We start from the raw sequence: 26,103 nt of genomic DNA, 5'->3' as shown, positions 1-26,103 counted from the left end.
CTGTCTGTCCATCTGTCTGCCCATCCACCCATCCATCCATTTATCTGTCTGTCTGTCTGCCCATCCACCCATCCATGTATCTATCCATCATCTATCTATCTACCTATCTGTCTGTCTGCCTGCCCATCTGCCCATCCATCCATCCATCTATATCTATATATACATATATCCATATGTCTGTCTGTCTGTCTTCCTGTCTACCCATCCATCCATCCATATATCTATCTGTCTGTCTGTCTATTTGTCTATTTCTATCTCTGCATATATACACAAGACAATTGGAATGCACAATGGACAGAGTACCAGGCCTGAAGTCTTCTGGAGTTCAAATCTGAGCTCAGACATTTCCTTCTCTGGGACCCTTGGCAAGTCACTCAATACTGTTTGCCTCAGTTCCTCATCTATAAAGTGAGCTGGAGAGGGAAATGGCAAACCACCACAGTATCTTTGCCAGGAAACCCTAAATGAGGTCAGGAAAAGTCAGATACTACTAAAATGATTGAATAACAACAATATATACAAATACAAACCCACCCATGTGTGAAAATGCCGAGTCCTGAAATCTGACACAATGTATCCCTCTTTGCCTTTTCTTCTTTTGTTGCCCCTGTAACTAGATACTCAAGTGTAACTAACATTCATTCTCTCCTTCCCTTCTTGACTCACAAGGGGGAAAGCATGTATATTCAAAAAAAGAATAGACCAGGATAAGATAATTAGAAGTGCATTTTTTTAAATTCCAAACTGGATGGGACCTAAGTATTGGACTCATTTTTTAAAGTTCCCAGATTTCTTATCTGCATGATTCTCCTCCATCCAGAAATACACTTTAAAGCTCCTGACTGTTCTGAACCCCAAAGAAAATTTCCATTTCCTCCTCAGTTCCAGAATACCCCAGGATTAGCCTGGAATTTGTACCACAGGTGCTCAGAATTAAATTCCTTCTATCACTCTCCTAGGGGCTGGCAGACATTTGGTGTTCTCCACACATGACTACACAATCATTGGCTTTCTGGCTTCCCCTCCCCCTCAGCAGAGAAAAGAAAAGGAAAGCAAATAAGACAAAATTCATCTTACAGAATACAGTTCCCCTTCAGAAATAAACAACAAACATTTCTCACAAAGCAAGAAGTGTTTCCAGAGATTTAATGAGGAACCAATCTATCAATCCAGCTCCAAACATTTATTAAAGCTCTTAAAGCCAGACTGAGATCAATCCTGGGAGCTAGAAAGACCTGAGTTCAAGCCTGACACGGACATGCTGGCTATGTGACTCAAGACAAATCCCTTAACTTCTCAATGCTCTAAGCAATTTGCTAAAGCCTCTTGCATGTAGAGAAAGTGCCCATGTGCATTACCAAACAGACTTTCTTCCTCCTGGAGTCCCAAGGGCCAATGAAATCCCAGAGGGCAAGACCTCTCCCAACTTGAGTGTCAGGAGCTGTACTAAGAGCTGGGGAAACAAAGAAGGAGAAAACCAGTTCTAGCCCTTGAGGACCATAGATGGAAGGCAAAGGCATGAAAAAGGTATGATAGGACAGACATTCTGAAAATTAGTGAAGGAGAGAATTCTTGCACAAGGAAGCCAACTAAGGCATTTTTTTGGGTTTTGTTTGAGAAGCCAGAAGTCAAGATGGGCCTTACTTGAGTCCATGAATGCTGGGTGGAAAAGGATTTTATCTCTATCAGGCAGGGAGTTTCAAGATACAGATTTGTTTTTAAAGTCCTTACTTTTCCAGTCTTGGAATCAATAGTGTGCATTGGTTCCAAGGCAGAAGAGCAATAAGTGAAGAGCAAAAGGGTTTGAGTGACTTGCCTATGGTCATATAACTAGGAAGTGTCTGTGGATAGATTTGAACCCAGGACTTCCTATCTCTGGGCCTGATTCTCTGTTCATTGAGCCATCTAGTTGCCCCAAGATACAAATTCTAAGTGTTGATGAACTGAATTGTTGTTTTTGTCTGTCCCATTCTTCATGACCCCATTTGAGTTTTTCTTGGCAAAGATACAAGAGTGTTTTGTCATTTGCTTCTCCAACTTATTTTACAGATGAAGAAACTGAGGCAAACTGAGTTAAGTGACACTCAGCTAGAAAGTATCTGAAACCAGATTTGAGTTCAGGAAGAGGAGTCTTCCTGACTCCAGTCCCCATTCTCTATCCATTGCACCACCTCAATGGATTACAATAAGACAAATAACTAGTTTTGTCAAACCAAAGCTTCTGCCTAAAGAATGAAAACTGCTATGCATAAAAGCCTGGATTTTGAATCAGAAGTCAACTTTTGATCTGTATTCTTCTATTTATTACCTATATCATCTCAGTTTCCTTATCTGTAAAACTGAGAGAGATGGACTGGATAACCTCTCAGGTCCATTATAACTCTAAATCTATGATCCTGTGAATAAGATAACCTATAACCTAGGAAGCAGAGCTGCATGGTGGGAAACTATAGGAAGTAGAGTCTCAATCAAAGAGGAGAGGAGACAAACTAAGAAAAAGCTATGCCTACTTCCATATAAGTCTATGTAGATAAACTACCCTGAGAGAAAAGCCAACATATGGAATTCAACAAACATAAGTACTTGTTGTTCAGTCATTTTCCAGTTGTGCCCAGTTGTTCATGACCCTATTTGGGTATTTCTTGGCAGAGATATTGAAGTGGGTTGGCATTCTCTTCTCCAGTTCATTTTATAGATCAGGAACTGAGGCAAAGAGGCTTAAGTGTTTTGCCCGGGGTCACATGGCTAATAAGTGTCTGAAACCAGGTTTGAATTCAGAAAGAGGAGTCTTCCTGACTCCAGGTCCAACACTCTATCCATGGAGCCATCTAGCTGCCATTTAATACTATTCCTTTAACACTAAACAAGACTTCTTCTCAAAATACCCATGATCTAGTAGAAGAGGGTGAATACACTTTTTAAAAAAGGATATGAGGCATTATGTTTTCATATGTGTTGTCAATATAAGTATTTATATTTTATAAAGTGCCTACTATGTCCCACAACCCTTTGAGGTAGTATCCTTTATCTCCACCCTCTACCCTCTCTAATCAGAAGGAAGGAGGGGCCCCAGTGGTAAGAAGTTACTGTTTTTCAGTTCTGTCCAACTCTTCATAAACCTATTTGAAATTGTCTTGCTAAGAGTACTAGAGCAATTTGCCATTCCCTTCTCCAGCTCATTTTACAGTTGAAGAAACAGAGTTAAGTAACTTGCACAGAGTAATGCAACTATTAAGTGTCTGAGGTCAGACACTTGTCCTCTTGACTCCAGGCCCAGTGCTCTCACTTCACCATCTAGCTTCCCCTGAAATAAAGGATACTACTGAAGACATATCCAGCTCTTCCTATCATTAAGGTCAGTTTTCAATCCACTTACCCATGATACCTCTTATTGGAAAAGAATCATAAATTCATAAATTCCTCTAATTTGTATCACATTTTAATACTGAAAAATAGTTGGATGTTAAATGAGAAAATTAGTGCATGTGAAAACACTTAGAGAAGTTTAAAGAGAGGTACAGGGGACAGCTAGGTGGTTCAGTGCATCAAGAGCCAGATCCAGAGACAGAAGGTCCTGGGTTTCAAATGTAACCTCAGCCAGTACCTAGCTGTGTGCCTTTGGGCAAGTCACTTAACCCCCATTACCTAATCCTTACCACCCTTCTGCCTTAGAACCAATACAACCAATACAGAGTTTTGATTCCAAGATGGAAGTTAAGGGGTTTTATTAAGAAAGAGGGGCAGGGAGAGAGAGAGAGAGAGAGAGAGAGAGAGAGAGAGAGAGAGAGAGAGAAAGAGAGAGAGAGAGAGAGATACAAATGTAAGATATTTATTATCTCTCACTGCCAAAATCAATTTCCTAGACAATTAACCATCCCATGCACTCAGGGAAAATAGAATTGTGCACCTTTCAGTCTGCTTTCCTTTGCAAATATGCTTCCCCTAGAGTCTTTCTTTCTTACCTAAGAGTGATCAAATTATATTTGATGCACATAGAACAATCAGAACTCCTATTATTCCATTCCTATTAGTAACATTCTCATCTAAATGAATTTTCTATGCAGTCACCTAACAGTTCTTTCTGTCTCTGGGCAAGAGTCAAATCATTGGGATATGATTATCTAGTTGTGGGCCTGTAACACATTTATTCTTCCTGAAGTCTTCTACTAGATTGAAAGCTTCATAAGGATGGGAATCAAAACTATTTGTGTTCTTTCAATATCTAACACAGCACTCTGCATACAGAAAGTTTAATAAAAGAAATGTTTTTTGAATCACTGAAATTATTTATGTCTTATAAATAGTATTTCATAAAGGATAAATTTTATTGTGCTGGAAGGGTTTAAATTGTTGCGAAACATAAATAATAAGAGAAACTTATGAAATAAGTTTAGTATTGTAAGCACTATTTCAATTTAGATTTTATTTAGATAAATTTGAATATAGATTCCCAATTTTATTTGTATTAGGCTAGTATTATTGAAATAAGATAGACCATGGTCCTTGCTGAAACAAAATTATATAATCAATCAGTAAATATTTATTAAAGGTTTACTCTGTGTCAGTTAATGATTACACCCTGGGAATACAAGGAAAGTCTCTGTCCTAAAGAAGCTCATTCTTTTAAAGAGACTAAATATGAATTGCAAGCTACACAAGATATCTATAGAGAGAAAATAAATGGAAAGTAATCTCAGAAGGGAAGGCACTGAGAGTGCCTAGGACAAGGAAAAGCTTCCAGAAGAAGATAGAAGCCGAACTGAGTCTTGTAGGAAGATAGTGAAACATACATGAATAGAGAAGGAGAGCATTTCAGACACAAAGGACAGAATAATGGTATGTGGGAGGTTGAGAGCAAACCATAGCAAGTAACTGAGATGCCTTTGGATTATAGAGTTCATGAAAGGGAGTTAGGTGTAGAACACTGAAAAGGTAGGAAGGGGGCAGGTTGTAAAATGTTTTAAATGTCAAAGAAAGAACATTATATTTGTTGCTTGAGGCAATTAAATGCCACTACATTTATTGAGTAGAGAGAAGACACAGTCAGATTATGCTTTGGGAAAATCACTTTGGCAAAAGAATGAAGATTGAATGCAGTGGAGAAGGACTCAACGAAGGAAGAAAAGTTTAGAAGTCTATCATAATAGTCTATGTGAGAAGTGAGAAGTATCTAGCCTAGGCTGATGACTGTATGAGTGCAAAGAAGAGGCCATCTACTAGAGACCTGAGAAAGTAGAGATGACAAGATTTGTCAAGGCATTCAATCTGTGGAGTGACAAATGGCAATGGTAATGAGATTGTAAGCTTGGATGGCTGAGAAGTTGGTGCCACTCTTTGTATTAAAAAGGAAATATGGAAGAGGGGAAAGGTTAGGGCAAAATTAGTTCCATTTTGGACAGGTTGAGTCTCCTATATGGCATGTAATTTGAGATTACTAAAGGCAGTTAGTGATGCAGAACTGTAGCTCAAGTGTGAGACTATGGTTGGATACAGTGATTGATTGTAAATTATCTCCATAGAAATAGCAACTGAACCTATGGGTAATGATGAGATAAGCATGACAGTTAAAAAGATCAAATTTAACAGTTAGAAATTTGAACATTTAGACCAAATTCTCACCCAAAAAGAAAATGGAAACTACAAGGATGCAAAAACACATTTTATTCATATGTTGACTACAGAAAATAAACCTAAAATAGAGAGAAGCACAGATTTTAAAAGATAGTGGAATTAGATTCACTAGGTTTTTACTGGCTATGGAAAATTAACATTTGTAGTAAGATATATGTATCTAATGACATGGTAACCACATTTTAAAAAGAAAAGTTCACTGAATATTAAAAAATTTAAGAATCACATCTTGATGGTAAGGGATTTTAATATTAATAATAAAATAGAATTTAACAAATATCTTAAAACACACAAATAAAATACTAAGAATTAGTTTAACATATATAAAAAGAACTAAATAGAGGCACAATAAAATATACACATATATATTTGAAATTTAATAATGACCATTTTTATATTTATACCAGCAATGCAAGGAAGGATGTTTTAACATTTGAAAAAATGAAAATGATTAATTGAAAATTTTGTGATTCCATGATCATTAAATCCTCTGATTTTTGTTCAAGTATATGTGGAACTTTTATAAACATTGACCATGCTCGAGGAAAAATTTATAAATAAATTCAGAAATTTAAAAGTATCTTACACTACTTGTATATACCATAATGAATAAAAATAATAATAAGGAAAATATAGGTCATACAGGTTTAGATGGAGCCCCAAAAATGAACTGATGAGTTATGATTGGGCCCCCACTATTAAAGATGATACCAATATCAAGACAATATATCAGGACAGATAAAATAGTTCTTAGAAATAATTTTATAAGTCTAAATCCTTATACAAATGAGAGAAAAGAAGACTGATATTTGCAATCTTCAAATTAAAAGGAATTCAACAAACACATACAAAACAGTCACAAAATAAAGGATCAACATTAAAAGAAAATTTAATAAAATTGAAAGAGAGGTGAATTAGTAACTAAAACAAGCTATTTTAAAATCCTTTTGAAATTAATAAATTGTTAGTGAATTTAATCAAAACTAAAAACAAAGAAATTCATATTTTAAAAACCAGAAGTGATAAGTGGGAGATTCCAATACATGGAGAAGAGATAAACATAAGTATCAGATATTATTAATTATATGCAACAAATTTATATTGCTGTATATCCAACAATATTGTAATCAACAAATGTAACATGAAGGAAAGATCTTTTTTAAAAAAAAATAAGTAGATACCCAAAAAAGAAGTCAAATAGCCTAATTAGGTAACTCATTTAGCCAAATCATAGGGATTTACAAATTAATTCTATAAAAGATTTAAAGAATAGTTCATTGCTTTGGTATTTGAAGTATTTTTTAAATGAAAGGGAAGAGCTCTACTTGTTTTTTTATGATACCATTTAGTTCTTGATCCCCAAGCAAGGGAAATATGAGACAGAGAAAGTTTTAGATCAATGTGATTAATAAATATTTACTTTCATAAATACTTAAAATATTAATCAAAGTGCTAAGTAAAGTATTTACTATGTTAGAGAATCTTGTTTTAGTGTTTACTAATAGCAAACACTAAATTTGTAAATTCTGTTGTTGAGTTTTTTCAGTCATGTCTGACTCTTCATGACCCCATTTAGCAAAGATAATGGAGTAGTATGCCATTTGCTTCTTCAGTTCACTTTACAGATGAGAAAACTGAGACAGAGTTAAGTAACTTATCCAGAGACATATAGGTGAGTGGCTGAGGCCAGATTTGAACTCATGAAGAAGAATCTTCCATCAGTGTAATTACTGTGCCACTTAGCTGTCCCATTTTAGTAAATAATAATCACTATTTTATTAAGTAAAATACTAAGTTAATACCAAACTACTAAATAAAATACAAATGGGACATAATAATATATGTGTGTATTTAATAATGACCATCTTGTGTTGATGCCAGTGTTGCAAGGAAGGATATTTTAATATTATGAAAAAATGAAAATTATTAATTGAAAATTTTGTGATTCTATGATCACATTAATAAGTAATACTCTGAGAAGAAGTAGGAGAAAAAACTAAAGATAAAGGATAATAGTCAGGCATTTTAAAAACCATTAATAGCAATGGAATTGAAAGATTTAGCTAATTCAAAGAGAATTTTATTCAATGGATAAATACTTTGTTTTCCTCCTGAGAACAGTGTTTATACAAGGCTCTATTATTTTTGACATTTTAACAAAATAATAGTTTTAGAAATATTATTGTCATTATTTTGGAAAGGATAGTTATCATAATATGCTTAGAGAAATAAGGAATAACACTGGAGGGAGCAAGGAATATGCTAACTTACTTCTGCTTGTTGATGATGCAATGGTTTGTTTAGAAAATTCAACAGACAAAAAAAATGATGAAGTTAATAAATAGTGTTACCAAAATAGCAGGATATGAGATCAACATCAAAAAATCAAAAGTATTTCTAGTTACTCAAGTGAATCTATGATCTCATCTATTTAGGAGTTCCCTTCAATGATGCAAATCACTACCATGTAGGCAAGAAACAAAATATCATGGCAAAACAGATGGTACTTTCTTCATTTTGGGTAATTGAAGACAAGAACTTAAGAAGACAGATTTGGAAAATAAAGTGTTGGTGAAGAAGATGGATTCTAAAGGAGTTCTCAGTGTTCATCTTAACATTAAAAAAATGTTTATAGTTCATAGATTTTTATTCAAACTCAATTTGAAAGGTGATCCTTTGCTACTCAAGTTCTATTATTATTTAGGTTTGGGTTGGATTATATGACAAAAGGCTTTTCCTACTTAAAGATTCTGTTATTTTATAATTACTATACCAAGATATATATGCACAGGACCTATATAAAATCAACTGTAAAATAATTTTCACAGAAACAAAGGGAAAGCAATATAATCTGAGAATTATTTAAGGCATGTAGTTACATGAAACTAATATAGTTAAGACATTATAAAATTAATGTATAGATTTAATAATCCATATCAGCAAAATATCAGAAATATCAAAGGAACTAACAGGTATCAAAACATATCATAAAGCAGGAATTTGTAAAATTATCTAATATTGTATAGACCATAGGAAAAATAGATGAATAGGACATATTCAATAATCACAATCTAGAATAAAATGTATCAGTAGATTAGTGTGAAATAAACCCAAGATTATAAAACCCTGGGGAGGGAGAGGAAACTTGTTATTCAATTTTTTTAGATTATTGGGATAATTGGAAAAGTTTCATGAAAATGTCTCACACCATACATCAAAATAAATTCTAAATGCTTTCAAAATCCAAATATTTCTAAAATGTAAAAATGAGATGAAATAAGTTTATAAACTGAAATAAAGTTATAAAATGAAAAAATGGAATGTCAAATTCTACGATTACATAGTGTAAAAAAGATCTTTTCCAAAAGAAATAAATGCATGTATAATAAGAAGGAAAACACATTTGGGAAATTATCTTTATAATGCATATTTCTAATAAAATTTGTGCCCAGAATATATCAGGACTTGGATATAAACTTATAAAAGTGAGGTTTGTTTTTCCAAAAGACAAACTGACAAAGGACATTAAAAGGCAATTCTTAAGTGAAGAAATAAGTTATATATCACCAAATGTAAAAATTTTCAAACTTTTGAATAATCAGAGAAATAAACATTGTCTAAACTAGCATCTTATATACACACACAAAATGAACAAAGATAATGAAAGCTGGCCAAATCCAGTTCTGGATTGGATGTAGAAAAATAGGCATGCTAACCAACTATTGATGGTGCTCTACTCAGTGTTTTTGAAAAGTAAAATTCATGTTATTAAAAGAAATATTTATACCCTTTGACCCAATGACCCCACAATTAAGGAACGAAGGCAAACATAAATTAAGTGATTTATTCAGGGTCCCACACTACTAGTAAATGTGTGAGGTCAGATTTAAATTCAAGTCTTCTTGACTCTAGGCCAGGTCTCTATCCATTATGCAACCTAACTGCCAAGTAACACTTTTTAATAGCAAAAAAAAACCTAACTGTCCCAAGCCTGAGGAATGATTGAACAAATTGTTATATGAATATCATGGAATATTATTGCACCCCAAGAAATAATTTTTGAAAATTTCACATAAATATAACAGCCATGGGCTAAAATAGATAAATACAACAATAACAGCAAAGTAACCCTTGATATTGAAGTTAACATGTATTCAAGGAAATAAATAGGGATATTTTGTTATTATCCTTCTATAAATATTATTCATTTGTTTTGCACAAAAATAATAAAAAAGATAATTATAATACAAAAAATAATATATTACTCCTACAAAACATGAATTTCCTTGTCTGCTGTTGAAATCCTCTCACTACTAAATATCCATCCCTCCTTGTGTCCCTAAGCCAAGAGAACAGAAACATTTGAACCCTGGCAGAAATGCACTTACAGGTTGCTTCATTCTCATACCTCCTTCTAATATGGAAATATGTGGAAATTGTAGGAAAGGGAGAGAAGATAAAGAATTGTAGAACTGAAGGAACCTCTGAAATCAGTCATTTTTTAAAAGAGAAAGCTGAGTCTCTAAGATCTTACAGTACCTCAGTAGCTAAAAATGGCCTGAAAACCCAAGCTCCACTGACTTTCAAACCAATTCTATTTCTACTGTCTGACAATGGATTAAACTTTTCATTAGTACAGATGTTAGTTCTTATTTTGCTTACTTTCTAGACTTATAAGCACACTGGTTGCCTCTTGTTGCCATAGCTGACCTAAATGGTTATAAGAATTATGCCCAACTTTCAATCTATTAATGAGAGAATAATGGGAGGAGGTGGAGTGGAAATGGTCAATCAATAATTACTTAGCGAGTATCTGCCATGAATTTGCATGTGTATTTATGTCCCTCCTGCAATAAGTACAAAGCTCACCAGAGTCCAGAGTCCATAGATTGGGATCCACTAGAATAGATAAAATAATAACTAACATTTACATAGTGCTTTAAGTTTTCCAAAACACTATATCTGTGTGAATAGATGGATAGATGGATAGACAGACAGACAGACAGATAGATAGATAGATAGATAGATAGATAGATAGATAGATAGATAGAAAGATGTTAGTTCATTTGATCTTCACAATGACCCTGTGAGGTAAGTAATGCACTCATTATTATTCTCATTTTACAAAAAAATTTTATTAACTTATATAAGATCACATAGCTAATAAGTATTTAAGGCCCCAGCTATCCTATTTTTCAGTTTGGAATACTATGAAACTCTTAAGACCAGCAAAAAAAAAAAACAAAAAACTAGCTATGGCTCTACTAGGAATCTAAGTATCTGGAATGCTTAAAGAATACTGGAGTATCACTGACATCTAAGATCCTTCTGTCTCTAAAGCATATGATCTTATGACTTGAACATTCCTTCCAGGAATGGTAAAGTTTAGATAAGAACAAACGATTGTGGATATTCTAGACTAACAGGGATAAATAATGCGACAATAACAGAACTTCTAGCTTCTCTTGATGAATTCAGGTCACCTCTAGTCAAGATAAATGATACATACTCAGGTGTTGAGAGGAATTGCAGGCATGATTTTTGAGTTACCATCGTTGATATCTGAAAGATTATGAAAAAAGAAGAGGTCACAGAAGATTAGAGAAGGGAAAAATGTTGTCCCAATTTTTTTTTAAAGAAGAGAGAATTATAAGCCAGGGAACTTAACTTTGGTTCCCAAGGAAAATCAAGTATGGCTTATTTTAAAAGATGGTTATTGAACATGTAGGAAAGGAAGCACTGATCTCAAAAAGTCAGCATGAATTCATCTAGAAGGGGTCATGCCAAACTAACCTCATTTCTTTTGTTGACAAGATTATTAAACTAGTAAATTAGAATAATGCCGTAGATATAATTTATAATTTGTATTGATTTTAGCAACGCTTTTGATAAAGAATCTCACATTGTTCTTGTGGAAAAATGGGGAGATCTGCATTAACCATACAAAAATAATACATTCAAATGGAACCACAGTTGGTTGGATGACTAGATTAAAAGTTAATGGTTTAGTGTCGACATGGCAGGATTCCCAAGGCATTCCCAGCAATCTCTTCTTTACCCTATAATGTTTAACATTTTTGTCAATGACTTGGATAAAAGTATAGATAGTATGTTCATCAGTTATACAAACAACACAAAGTTGGGGGGTGGATAGCTAACACAATGGATAACTATTCGAGGCCAGCCTTATGCTGGTGCTCTCTTCAAGTTTAATGTTAGGATGAAATACAAAAAGAACAGCTAATTGAAGGAGGTTTACCTAGTCCTGACATAGCACAGATATAAAACAAAGATATAGTGGCACTTACCTTCAATACATACATACACACCCTCATATAAAAACATGTCTGGTCAACATGGAAGGGTATGGCCACTCTTGATCTTCAGACACTTTCCAAGTCAAAGGGACCCCAATCTCATGTAGATGGGAACTTTTATACTCTTATGTGATGAGAAAGCCATTTGAACATACTCAAAAACCACAAGAAAGCTGCATCAGGAGAGCCACAGCTTGAGCTTTGCCCCATACCCAAGCCAATCAAGCCCTGGCTTTGTCTCCTTTTCCTAAGCCATGTTGTAAAGGAAAAGGAACACCCTGGCATATATTGGTCCCATAACAATTATTGTCAGAATACAAAAAAGATCTTATCATTCTAGAGAACTGGACTAAATCTAATAAGATAAAATTGAAGAAGAAAAAATGTAAAGTCTTTCATTTGTGTATAAAAAAATCAGCTTCCTAAGTATAAGATGGGAGAGGCACGATTAGATAGCAGTTATTCTGAAAAGGTATAAGGAGAATTAGTGAACTACAGGCTCTATATGAGTAAGCAGTAAAATGTGGCAGTCAAAAAAGCTAATATGATTTTGGACTTAACTAAGAGGGACAACTTCTAGGATAATGAGGTGACACAATAGATTACTATAATTTAAAAGACTCATCTTCATGAAATAAAATCCAGTTTGACACTTACTAGCTATGTGGCCCTGGGCAAGTCACTTAACCCTGTTTGCCTCAGTTTCCCCATTATACAGATGAGCTGGAGAAGAAGATGGCAAAGCACTATATCTTTGCCAAGAAAACCCCAAATTAAAGGCTTATCTCACCCTAACATAGTAAAGACATGTAACAAGAATACAGCAGCACTTAGCTTCTTTAGACACATACACATCCTCATATGTAAGCATGAATGATAATCATGGAAGGATATGGCAACTCTTGTGATTTTTCAGATATTTTCCAAGTTAAAGGGACCCCAGTCTCATATAGATGTTGGACACAACTGAAAATGATTGAACGACAACAATAGGAATATTAATATCTAGTATTTATATAGCACCAAATATTATTTAATTTGAAGGCTACAAAACCCCTCTGTAGACTATTCTCAGAAGACCATAAAGTATTATGTTCTATTTGGGGCACTGTGGTTTAAGAAGGACATTGGGAAATCCAAACACTCCAGGAGACAGTAATAAGGATGATAAAGAATCCTGAGTCTCTTGCATGAGGATTAGTTAAAGGACCTGGAAATTTTAGGCTGGAGAAAAGAAGACACAGCAGGGACATTTTAATTGTCTTCATGTATTTGAAGAGCTGTAATATAGAGGAGGCATTAGACTTTCTCTATTTGTGCTACAAGAGGGAAAACAAAAGTTATGGGTAGAAATTGCAAAGAGGCAAAATTAGATTGGAGGTTCAGAAAAACTTCATAAAAACTAAAGCTGTCCACTTAGAAGTGGAATGGGTTGCCCTAAAATGTGATGTGTTTCTGATCCTTGGGGCTTTTCATAAAAGACTGGATGAAATCTTGTTGGATGTTAGAATGGGAATTCCTTTTGTTTATAGATTGGACCAGATGGCCAGAAAAGTCCCTTTCAATTCCCAGGTTCTATTATTCTGTTTTTCTGACATAGAAGATAATATTAGCAAAAGCAGAGAGGTAGAATGAGTATATGAATGGATTAGTACAGTGAAAGTGAAAAAAGAAAGGTATTGAGCACATTGGCCTTAGCCCAGGTTTAGAAGGACAAGAGGTAGATGCTCATTTAGCCAAGCAATTCAGAGACTGCTGCTTTAGTTTCCCCAGACCACCTATATCCATATCAGACTGGTTCCAAGAACTTTTAATTTTGCTATCATTAGGTTTTTAAAGAGGTTAATCATGCCCTTGCTTGTTCCTTCTCTCCAGCTCCCCTTCACAGGAGACTTGTACCACTTTTACCACAATGGCCTTGCCAAGACCAAGAGAAGGCGTAGTCTGCCCCATAAGCAGCAGTTGGAAATGGACCCCAGGGTAAGCCTGTCTTTTATGTGTCTATTGAGCCTTGCTTCTGTATTAAATTGTGGCAGGGGGGTGGAATAAGAGTAAGTTGGGAAAGTACCTCAGAATATGAGCATTGAAAGGAAGTCTAACATAACAAATCGATACTGATTAAAACACTAGATGGCATTACTAGCAGTTAACTTTTGCTATTCATCAAAAGAATCAGGCTCTGATTCATCCTGTAAGTCATACACTCTACATACCCTAGAGAGAGTAGGGGGGAATGGTCAAACTCTTTATGATTTTCAGAGAATAGGTGACTCTGTCCTCCATCTTAGCTTCTCGATAGATTGACAAACTGTTGTATTAGATCAAGACAGCATTCATAGTAATAGGGGAATCCTGGGACCCCTTTGGCAATCCAACACATCGCAGAGACTCCTCAGAATGTTTTTAAATGCATGGAATAAAATACAAAGAATTGTATTGAAATATAATTATCAAAATCCTTTATTTAAGTGCCCATGGACCTTAGGATAAGAACCACTGGAATGACTGGGTGTTGTTAAGGTCTATATACCCAGTCAGAACCAACTCTTAAGTCCCAACCTGTCTTAAACCCTGCCCCCAATGCTGCTATTGGTCCACCTTCTGGGTCAGAGCATCAGAGGCCATGACTGAAAGAAGCTAAACCAGTAGGTCTTCATCTCCCTAGGACCACACGTCCACATCTTAACCTATGACATTTTCTGCCTTGTTGCTTTAGCCTCATATCTCTCCAACTACTCCCTCTTTCTCCTTTCCATTCCTTTCTCAGAGAACTGAAGTACTACCATAGCTTTTGTAAATGGCATCTCAATGAGCTTTCCTTTTGTTCAGTCAATCATCTCTTTTCCTTCTTACTCTAAAACTTTCTGCAAATGTTGGTTCTTTGAGTTTGCCCTTGTCCAATGGTGATTATTTTAACTAATTTCCATATGCCCCTGGAAAGGTCAAGCACTCTATTATTAGTGAGGAAACTGAAACTAGACAATAAGTTAATTGCTCAACAGTTACAGGGAGAAGGGACAATTAAGCAGCACAGTAGATAGAATACCAGGTCTAGAGTCAGGAGGATCTAGGTTCTCTGACCTCAGATACTTCCTAGATGAGTGACCTTGAGCAAGTCACTTAACTATGATTGCCTAGCCTATACTACTCTTGTGTCTTAGAAGTAATGCTAAAACAGAAGGTAAGGTTTACCCTTGCCACTCTTCTGACTTAGAATTGATACTAAAACAGATGTCTGAACAGGTTCTTCTCTATTTGCCTTACGGACTACTGAATTCATCCCTGCTCCCCAAAATATAAGATAGGAATAGCAAATGAAATTTAATTTCAGCCAATTAATGTACAAGCATTTATTAAGAGTTTACTCATGAACTGTGTGACCCTGGAGCATGGCACTTAATTAACCCTATTTGCCTACCCCCCTTTCCCTTCTGTCTTAAGATTTGTTGCTGGGAAAGAAGGCAAGAGTTTTAAAAAAAAAAAAGAGTTTACTGTGTGCTAGGCACTGGGCTAAACTCTGGAGATTTTAGGCATGAAGGATGGCCTGGGAAAAGATATTAAGTCAAGAGATAGAACATAATAGGGAACCCTGAAGTGAGGAAACTCTTATACCAATACAAGGCAACACCATATAGTCTGAGGGTTACCTAAAGCCCTTAGGGGTTAAATTACATGCCCAAGGTCATAGGGTCAACATGAGTCAGTGATTGTCCTGAAGACCAGGGCTTTCTGGCTTCAAGGCTAGCAGTCTAAATTCCAGAAAAGGACAAATTTCAAAAATATTATTGAGATACTACTCCTCACTCTATCAAGATTTCATCTGAAAAAAAAAATTCATCTGCCCTTGAAACCCAGCTCTTGAACAAAAAGTTTTCTGATTCAAATTACCATTTCCCCACTCAAGAGAGTTTATAATTTCATAGTCTAGCCATGTTTGATGGCAGTATATATTTCTTCTATTCATGTCATCAAATATGAGGTGGGGTGGGAACAGAGAGGAAGATAAAGGTATAAAAGTCCTATGAGTAAGCTACTTGGTACCACTTGTGAACAGCCAGCTTTGTTCTCGGGAAATTACAGAGCAAAATTGATAGAAAAAGGATTACTCCTTGGATTTAAGGATTTATCCTGGCCTCTGTTTTGAGCGGATGGTCTATGCTAACTCTTTCCTGCAGGGCTTTTTTTATGTGAATGTTGTGACTGGGTTTAATTTGGGCTTTAATTAGGAGTGCAGATGAAACATACTACCCAGGAGATCACCAACTGGCAGGCCACATGCAATATGCCTTGAACATTGAAGCCAATGCTCACAGTCCCTCAAGAGGTCTTTCTGCTCTGGAAAGCAGTTTTATCTTTGAGGCTTTTATTTCAAGTCAGAGCCAAGATGTCTGTTGTGCCAGATGATGCCAAGTCATCTTAAGGGATCTTTTTCCGAAACTGGCATTGCCTGGTCCATGGAACAGCTGTGTTCACAGTATGAGAACAGTGTCAGCACCAGACATACCAGTCAGGTCTTTGTCACCAGCCAATACTGATTTTTAGCAACCATGTGGACAGAGAGATGGGAGAAAGGAAAGGAAAGGAAAGGAAAGGAAAGGAAAGGAAAGGAAAGGAAAGGAAAGGAAAGGAAAGGAAAGGAAAGGAAAGGAAAGGAAAGGAAAGGAAAGGAAAGGAAAGGAAAGGAAAGGAAAGGAAAGGAAAGGAAAGGAAAGGAAAGCAAAGGAAAGGAAAGGAAAGGAAAGGAAAGGAAAGCAAAGGAAAGGAAAGGAAAGGAAAGGAAAGGAAAGGAAAGGAAAGGAAAGGAAAGGAAAGGAAAAGTCCTTTCTAGTTCTAAAAATAGGATCTTTTGGTCTTATAATTGTCCCAAGCCATTTGTCTCCTCTTTCCCTCTTTTCATTTATACTGTACTTCCTGCCAGTTCACAGAAATCAATTTCATTTTCTAATATATTATGAGAAAAGTTTCAATAGAGGAAATTCACAAAAAAAAATTACAGTTTGGCAATGAGGGAGAAAAGAGAAATAGGAGAAGGCATTATTTGGATCTGAAAGAATGTCTATGGCCCCAAGGAGTAATAAACTATGTTTGCCTCATACTAGTATTCATTAAAAGGTACTGGCTGAAACACTGGCTCTTAGAGTGCACTGTTCTGAAATTAAAGAAAATATAAGCCTTCTAAAGTTTTTTTATTGTTGTTTAGTCATTTTTCAGTCACATCTGATTCTTTGTGACTCCCCCTGGGATTTCTTAACAATGATACTGACATGGTTTGCCATGTCTTTCTCCGGTTCATTTTTAAAGATAAGGAAACTGAGGCAAATTGAGTTAAATGGCTTGCCTAGGGTCACATAGCTAGCATGATGCCCTGCCACATGCTCCAACCACTGAGCCACCTAGCTGCCCTTATAAAGTTAGAGGTGGATTTAACTGGGGATAGTGATAAGGAAAGGCTATCAGCCATCAGCACTTATTTTCTAAAAACATAATTCTGATGAAGGAAAAAAAAGAAAAAATATTCACGAGTTTTAAAAATTGAGAAGAATTTATTTTCAATTACTTTAGAATACAAGGATGATGAAGGCAGAGTGTTTTATTAAAATGCATATGGTTAATAATGCAATGCAGAACTAAACTAAACTCCAAGATGCAAGCTATCATTCACAGTCATAGTGCAAAACCCAAACTAAATGCTTATTTGTGCCTGGTCACTGCTAAAAAGAATTAGATGTGAAAAAAAGAAGAGATGCTTTTTGTAACAAGGTCAATAGAAATGAATGTCATCTTAGCTTGTTGAGATATAAAATGGTGTTACAAGTAGAGCAATGGATCTGGATTCAGGAAACTTAGAGATAGTGTGGGGAAGGTGAAAATGGCATGAATAGTGGGAGCGTCTTAGTAGGAAAAGAAACAGTGATCAGAATCAGAAACCCAGAGGCTTAGAGTGGGCCAATAGAGTTTGGGCCTTGTCCTAGAAGATGTCTTAAGCATATTCAAAATGAAAAGTGAATTCCTACAGAGTATGTGGTCTGCCAAATGCTCTCATTTGCAAATGGCATTGTGTTGACTACCATCAATCCCTAGCACATTGCAGAACCTCCTAAAGGAAGCTCCTGGTCAACTCAGGAGAATTTGGCCTAATGATTAACACTGGAAATTTTAAATTGATAGAGTATACCCATTGAGCAGATTATAATATATAATTGGTCATTTATTGGGGTTAATCAATAAAAAATATTAAATAAGCACAACAGATGGACAATGACCTGCCCAAACCTGTGTTTTAGAAATATCAACTTGATCACTACGTGGAGGATGATTTGGAGAAGAGAAATCCTAGAGGCAGTAGCCATATGTGGAGGATGGTTTGGAGAAGGGACATGCTGGAATCAGGGAGACCAATTAGGGGATGATTATAGTATAGGTGAGAGGTTAGAAAGCTTGATCCAAGTGGTGGCTATGTGAGAAGGTCACAGATATGTTAAATGTCATGTAAGATGAATCATTAACACTTAACAACTACTTAGATGAGAGAAAGTGGATGGAAAGTAAGATTTAAGGATGATGCCTAGGTTGCAAATGTACATAATTAGAAAGATGGTGATATCTTCAACTGAAAGAGAAAAGTTAAGAAGTGGGATGGTTTTGGAATTTGGAAAGGCTTATTAGTTCCATTTTGGCTATACTGAATTTTAGATGCCTATGTACCATCCTGGTAGGGAAGTTTAGCAGGCTAGAGTTCAAAAGAGAAATGAGGGAGAAATTCACATGTTTGGAAGCATAGAGATGATCATTAACTCGTGGAAAGCTTAAAGAAATCACCACGAAAGTGTAGAAGGAAAAAAGAGAGGAACCCCATGATAGATAGAATGTACCTTGGACATAGTAAGCACTATATATTTGTTGAATAAATTGAATTGATCCATACTGTAGTTTCTAGAATCCAAAGAACCTAATTGCCTCCTGAAACAAACTTCCTGATTATTTTCTGTCTTGATGATCATGCCATTGAAGCAAAGGTTAATTTCTTGCAAGACTGGCTCAGTGCAGATGAAGTATTTAGAGATCTAGTCATTGAAATTCTCATTTTATATGGTAAAATAGCATGTAAACTGGGATCAGTGTATGGAAAAAGGAAGCTGAATAAAGACCTGCCTCACCAAGCAGCAGCAAGAATGGATACCCCACTCTAGAAACAGATTCAATAGCATTTGTTCAGCTTTGCCTATAGCACCATTAATGAGCCTTAAAGGCAAAATTGATAGTGGATGACAATATCCATATTAAAACCCTATAAAAGATGTAAGTACTTGACAATGGAAGGAAAAGTAGATTGTTTAAAGATAATAGCTATTTCCTTCTTCACTTCAAGTAATACTCATACAACTGCGAAAACATTGTTATATTGAGATGTATGGAATGTACCTAGATCTAAATCAAAACAGGTCTTGAACTCATAAGTTACTTATAAACTGATGGAACTGTAGTGTCTTTTTTTCTTTAAAACAAAAAAGAATTCAATTTGTCAAGTTGAATTTGACTCAAAAACTAGAGTTTATTTCTTTTTTAAGCAATTTTCTTTCTACACCATAATAATTATCCATCCAAATCTCTCTTTAAAAACCATTGCAATTCAAAAAATTTTAAAGCATCTTTAGCACTTTTAGACCAAAGAATATATCTTACTTTCCCTTTCTCATTATATCCCAGCGTTTTATTTTTGTTTCCTTGTGATTTTATGAACTGTAATTATCTCTAGCTTAATGTAAGTAGTCCTTGTCTCATACAAATGAAATCCATATCTCTAATAAACAAATCTGAGTTTACCCAGAAGTAATTATCAAATAAAAGTAATCAATTATATATGATAAAATGTAAAATATGTAATAACCAAATCTAGGGTTAACCATAAATAATCTCTTAATTTTCTCTCTCTCTCCAAAGTTATCAATGATCTCTTTTTATTAAATTATATTTAATAAAATACTTTTTCCATTTATCTGTTTCCCTTCATATTTTAACTGCATTGGTTTCAATTGTACAAAACATTTTTTAATTTTACATAATCAAAAATGCCCATTTTGTTTTCTGAGATCTTCTCTATCCCTTGCTTGATCATGAACTCTTCTATTCCAAGATTTGAAAGGTGTATTCTTTCTTGTTCCTCTAAATTATGATGTCACTGTCAATGTAGCTTGTTGGCTAAACACACACATACACACACACACACACACACACCTCCCACTTCTTTCTTTCATGACAATTAACAACATAATAATTGATCTAGTTTCTAAAGATGACTTTAATCTTGAGACAGAAGCCTAGAAGGCTGAAAACAGCTGAGGATTATTTGCAGTTGCTTTAGATACTTTTCTTGGGTTAAAGTAATAAAGCAGTGAATTCTAGTTCAAGTGGAATAATTTAGACGTGACTATTTGAACAACCTGTACTCTTCTCTACATCCTCCACTCAGAAGAGATTAAGTGGAAATGACATAAGGGATATAATCTGAAAGAACCCAAGGGACCATTATAACAATTTATTCACAATTCACACATAATATCTTCATGAAAAGCACAGGAAACAGTGGTTCACAGCAATCAAAGGAAAGAAATTCATCACAGCCTCTTCCAAAAGTTAAGTAAAATGCTATCATGCCCCAAATGACAAGGCAGTTCACAAGCAGATCACTTCTAAAGCCTTGATAATTTACTTCAAAGCATCCTTCCCTGTCTGGATATTTTGTGTGTGTGAGTTTTAAAATTGATGATGATAGGTCATCTGATTATATTCAAATCAAATTGTCCTTAGACTTTAGATGATTGAGGCCTGGAAAGTTGGGTGATTTAATCAATCATCAAATAGTGAGTATGGATGACTACTGCAAAACCACTTTTGAATATTACATAAATGGGATTCTTGTTTGGGTACAGATTGGATTGCAGACTCCACAGTCTCTGAGTTCCCTTCCAACCCTTAGATTCTGGGATTTTTCTTCTGGGATGGGTAAAAAGGAAATCCCTCTTGGTCTTTAACACCAGTAGAAAGTCTAAAGTGCCTGCCTGCCCTGATATCATGCAATAAGGAACTGCATAGACATCCTATCTGTTCTTGAGAAATTTATATCCATGAAGCTTTTACTTCAGACAAGCTCATTTTATCATCATTCTTGTTAGAACTCTAGCATAATATCTTCTCAGTTGTAATCGATTGCATCAAGGAATTTATAAACAGTCTCTAATTTGTCTTCCTAATGGCTTCCTATGGCTGATAGGGAAACAAAAGACTAATTCTGTTTTGTTTTTTGTGAAAGTGAAAGATGCTAAATTTATTATTAATTATATAGTCATAATAATATTTATATTTTAATGAAAATTTTATTGCAAAGGTTATTAACGATTAATCTTTTATTGTATTTTCATGCCTTTTTGAGATATATAATAGATGGCAAACAGCCATTCAACTAGCATTTGTTAAGTGCCTACTACATGCCAACTATTATAATAAGTGTCAAAAAAAAAAAAAGAAAAAATCCAAATCCAGTGTGGCATATCACTGTCTCCCATAAGAAAAGGTGGTTTGGATAAGATGGAAGCTTGAACCACAACAGGTCTCAGCAGCAAGTTCCTAGCCTTTCTCCTGAACTACAATCCTAAATTACCAATTGAATATGGACATCTCCAACCCATTATCTCTCCCCCCAAACTTTCCCCTTCCCAAAATTTTGCTTCTATTAAGAGTATCAGACAGTTAGGTGGTAGGGTGACTAGAGTACAGGACCAGGAGTCAGGAAGACAAGATTTCGAATCCAGCCTTAGACATTGACTAGCTCTATGACCCTTGGGCCCATCACTTAACCCTGTTGGCCTCAGTTCCTCTGAAAAATGAGCTAGTGAAGTAAATGTCTTACCACTCCAGTGACTTTGCCAATAAAACTCCAAATGGGGTGATAGAGAGTCAGAGGAGCAACAATAATCAGTTGGTCTCCTTGCCTCAAGTGTTCAATGGTTCAATCTTACCATAAGATATAGATTCTTCTTTTTAGATTGGATAAATCTTAACAATCTGAATTAAACCTGCCTTTACAGGTTTATTGCAAAATATGCATCTCCACATATATTGAATGCAAACCATATTGGTCTGACTGCTATTTATCTATTTATCCATCTTTCTGCACAAGCTCCCCCCATATCTAGAATGCACACTTTTTTTAACTTTATTTTTTTTTAACTCTTACCTTTCATCTTGGAATCAATACTGTGTGTTGGTTCCAAGGCTGAAGAGTGGTAAGGGCTAGGCAATGGGGGTTAAGTGACTTGCCCAGGGTCACACAGTTGGGAAGTGTCTGAGGCCACATTTGAACCTAGGACCTCTCGTCTCTAGGTCTGGCTCTCAATCCACTGAGCTACCCAGCTACCCTCTAGAATGCACATATTTAATTTACAGATTCCTAAGCTCTTTCAAAGTTCAACTCTAGTGCCAACTTCTACAGGAAGTCCATCCTGACCCCCACCCAAAAAATTGCTAATGCCCTTCCCCCCATAATATCTCATTTATATCCACTTTGGATATATTTTTGCTTTTACTTTTCCAGGACAATTTTGTTCTCCCTCTTCTCCTTGTCCCCCACCCAAATAAAATATAAGCTTTTAAGGGAAAGAACTTTTTGTTTTTGTTGTTACATGTTCCAGTTCATAACACAGTACCCAGCACATCATTTAACAGATGCTGGATGGGCCAGGTATTGGTACAAGGCTATAAATCCCTCCTGCTAGGAAAACTGAGGCTGGTGGATCGTCACTTGAGGTCAAGAGTTCTCAGCTGAGTAGGGTTAAAGCCAAATAGTCCTCCCCCAAGACCAGGTCTAATATGATGCCCACTACCTGGGAGAGGGTGAGTGTAGGGAGAAACCACTACACTGCATAAGGACAGGCACACTGGTCTAGGAGATAGATAGAGCAGGTCAAAGTTTCCACGCCAGTCAATAATGAAATCAGACCTGTGAGTGACTGTTATACTTCTAGCCTAGGAAAAGTAAATAGACCCAATTTCAAAAAACTCCCACCAACAAAATGCTTGATTAATGGATGGAAGGAGGGAAGAAAGGATGGATGGATACATGGGCGCATGACTGTGTCGATGGATGGGATTAATTCTTTGTCCTGGAGTGGTAAAAATCAGTTACCAGTTCTAGAAGTACAAAGTCCTCAAAGAGGGGCCAAGATAGAAAGTGGTATGCTAGGCTAACAAAAGGCTATCATCAGAAGAGTTTGAGGGAAGAGGCAGAATCAGCAGATGAAGCAAGAGTCAACAAAGGCTGATGATAAAATTAAAATAAATTAGGAAAAGAGAATGAAGCTTATACAAAGAGTGCTCTCAATTTGCCATGTTCAATGACTTGCCCACCTGTGCATTTTTAAACTGGATGCACAGAACTAGCCCTCCCTCTCCCTGGGTTCTTTCAGATAAGTGATAGCTGAGGAAGATGTTCCTCATTTACCTGTGCTACTCCTCCTAAATGGAAAGTAGACAATTCCATTCCTTTAAAAGGTTTTCTCTGAAAACTCAAGGACAGAAGTTAAAGTTGAGACTCTATTTTTGTCCATATTTGTGATTTTACTGGTGTGCCAAATGTATTCAGTGTTGAAATTCCTTCCTATTAATGCAGATATAACTATTTATAGGGAGAAAGACATAAGGGGACAGACAGAAAGAGAGAGACAGAAAGAGAAAGAAAAGGAAGAAGAGAGAGAGTGAGGGGGGGTGAAAAAGATAGAATACAAAGTAATTTCAACATGGAAGAGGATATCAACAACAAAAAGGATCTGAAGGAATTGCCAACAGTCACTGAGAGATGCCGATCTCCATAATTCAGAGTTCTGTTCTCCAAACCAATAAAATAATAAATATGGACTCTCCCCACTCCTGAATCCCATGAAAATTTCTTGTCAAAAGAATTTTTAAAAAGGAGGGGATGAATATTTATATTGCACTTATTGTGTGCCAGGCACTATGCTAAGAAGTGTCATCTCATTTGATCCTTACAACAACCCTGTGATGTAGGTGTTGCTATTATTCCCATCTTACAGTTGAGGAACCGAGGCAAAAAGGGTTAAGTAAATTGACCAGGATCACACAGCTAGTAAATGTTTTAGGTAGGAATTGAACTGAGGGCAGGCCCAGAACTCTTTCCACTGTACCATTAGCTGCCTTCTGGAAGAAGAAATAATCAGGGAAATTTTATCTTAGATCAAATGTGTTAGGATGTAATGTAGTCATCTGCTCCATACAGTTTTATGTGAACAGAAATTTAAACAGTGCCACTATTGGGTTTTTTATTTTTATTTTTATGGTTTATTTGATTGCTTTGTCTTTGCTGGTGGATTTTTTTTTTCAAAAAAAATATTGGTAGGTAGAATGGCTTAATGGAAAGAGCATTGCTTTGGGACTTAGGAGATCTTGACTCTAGTCACAACTATACCAATAATTAGTGATGTGTCCTTATGGCATTTTTTTCATTTCACGAGAGAATTAAACAAAATAATTTATAAAGGTTCTCACCAGCTCTTAGAATTAATAAATTCTAGGAGTAAGATTCACTAAATAATAATATAGAAGCTATGGACTGCTTAAACCCATCCTATTCTACTTAAAGAAGTCGGGGTATTGAAATCTGGAAGGGAAGGAGAGGGGAACAAACATTTATTAAGTGCCTACTATATACCAGGCACTGTCCTAAGTGTTTTACCTTATATTTCATTTGAGACCTTAATAAGATATGTAAGTCCAACCTCTTCACTGTATAGTTAAGGAAACTGAGTCCCAAAGTTGTAGAGCAATTTGTCTAAAGTCATGAAGCTATCCAAGCCTACTTCAGACCAGATTGTCTTATTAAAAGTCAATAATGTGTTTGTATCCCCAGCTCAGTGTTCACCTGCTGAGCATTTAATGCAGTTTGACCAGCTTAAGTGTCTGCTGGGTGCAAAGCAGTGTGGTTAGTGCTAAGCAAAGATAAATGGGAAAAACAAAGGTTTGGGGGGAAAGGTTAGTCATGTAAACAAGTAAGTAAAAAGAAGATAATTCAATAAGTCAGAGACCATTAACACATAAGATTGACTACACCACTCTAGGACTTCTCCACCATGTCACAGGGAGCTCATTATTGGAATGACTTCATCATCCTATAAGATCTCATCAGCTTTGGTGCTCCACCTCATCATTAACCTCTGCCTCTCCCTGGAGGGTAGAGTCATGAACTTCAAACCTCCATTTAAAGATAGAACTCAAACATCTTATTTCTAACCTGGCTGCCCTACTCTGGAACTTTTCTGACTGATTTCCCCACCATGACCCAATGTTAGGCACTTTCTTCTCCCTCCATCCCCAGTTTTTCAGCTTCCTTTTATGTATTGCTTCTCCAATTAGACTGTAAGCTCCTTGAGAGCAGGAACTGTCTTTCTTTTTTAATATTTGTATCCTCAGAACTTAGCCCAGTTCCTGGCACATAATAGGCACCTAATAAATATTGTATGATTGATTAATAATGTTTTTATGAAGAGAGCACCTAAGTTGAAAAAAAGCTAAGAATTCTAAGATGCAGAGGGTGAAAATACATTCCTAGTGGCTATGAAAGTCTATACAAAGACACACAAGAAAGAGTCAAAAATATAATTTTGGGGAAAGAACAAATAGGAGAGTTTGACTGGCATCTGGAGTATGTGAAGGCAGGTAATATGAAGTCAGTCTGGAAAGAAGAGACAGAACACTAATTAAGAGTAGTATAGGGAGCTCAGTACAGGTGTGACTTTTTTTAAAGACCTACCTCACATCCCCTGCTGAACCATTTATAAACACCCCCAGACAGTTGCCACGATGTCACTAAGCAGTTTCCAAATGTTCAGGTCAGCTGATGCTCTTTCTCCACAGAAAAGTTTAAAAAGAGCTAATCACCTCCTAAGCCACCAAGCAACTGTCCAGTTGGGTTCTGTTGCTGCAATTCAATCCTACCTCCTGATGTCACTGTTCCAGTCCTTCCAACCCTCCCCAGCCTATAAACTCAATCCTCCTTTACTGCTCCCTCTCACTTTCTCTTTGCCCCAATCTCTGGAGCTATTGTGCTTTTTAGGATTCTTCCCCATCCCATTCCTTTCTGGGAAAA

The 26,103-nt window shown here is 35.9% G+C and overlaps 1 protein-coding gene across 1 annotated transcript in view; it reads left to right on the top strand.

Moving 5' to 3' along the window:
* PCSK2 (proprotein convertase subtilisin/kexin type 2) overlaps window positions 1-26,103 on the top strand; it is a 331,306-nt gene that overhangs the window by 46,462 nt on the left and 258,741 nt on the right. The window contains exon 2 of the mRNA XM_001382075.4: window positions 13,824-13,928. Within this exon, the coding sequence (XP_001382112.1) occupies window positions 13,824-13,928 (105 nt within the window). The remainder of the gene's footprint in view (window positions 1-13,823; window positions 13,929-26,103) is intronic.

This window comes from Monodelphis domestica, chromosome 1 (assembly GCF_027887165.1).
Source record: "Monodelphis domestica isolate mMonDom1 chromosome 1, mMonDom1.pri, whole genome shotgun sequence".
In the NCBI taxonomy this organism is placed as follows: Eukaryota; Metazoa; Chordata; class Mammalia; order Didelphimorphia; family Didelphidae; genus Monodelphis; species Monodelphis domestica.
This window is presented reverse-complemented; position numbering and strand designations above follow the sequence as displayed.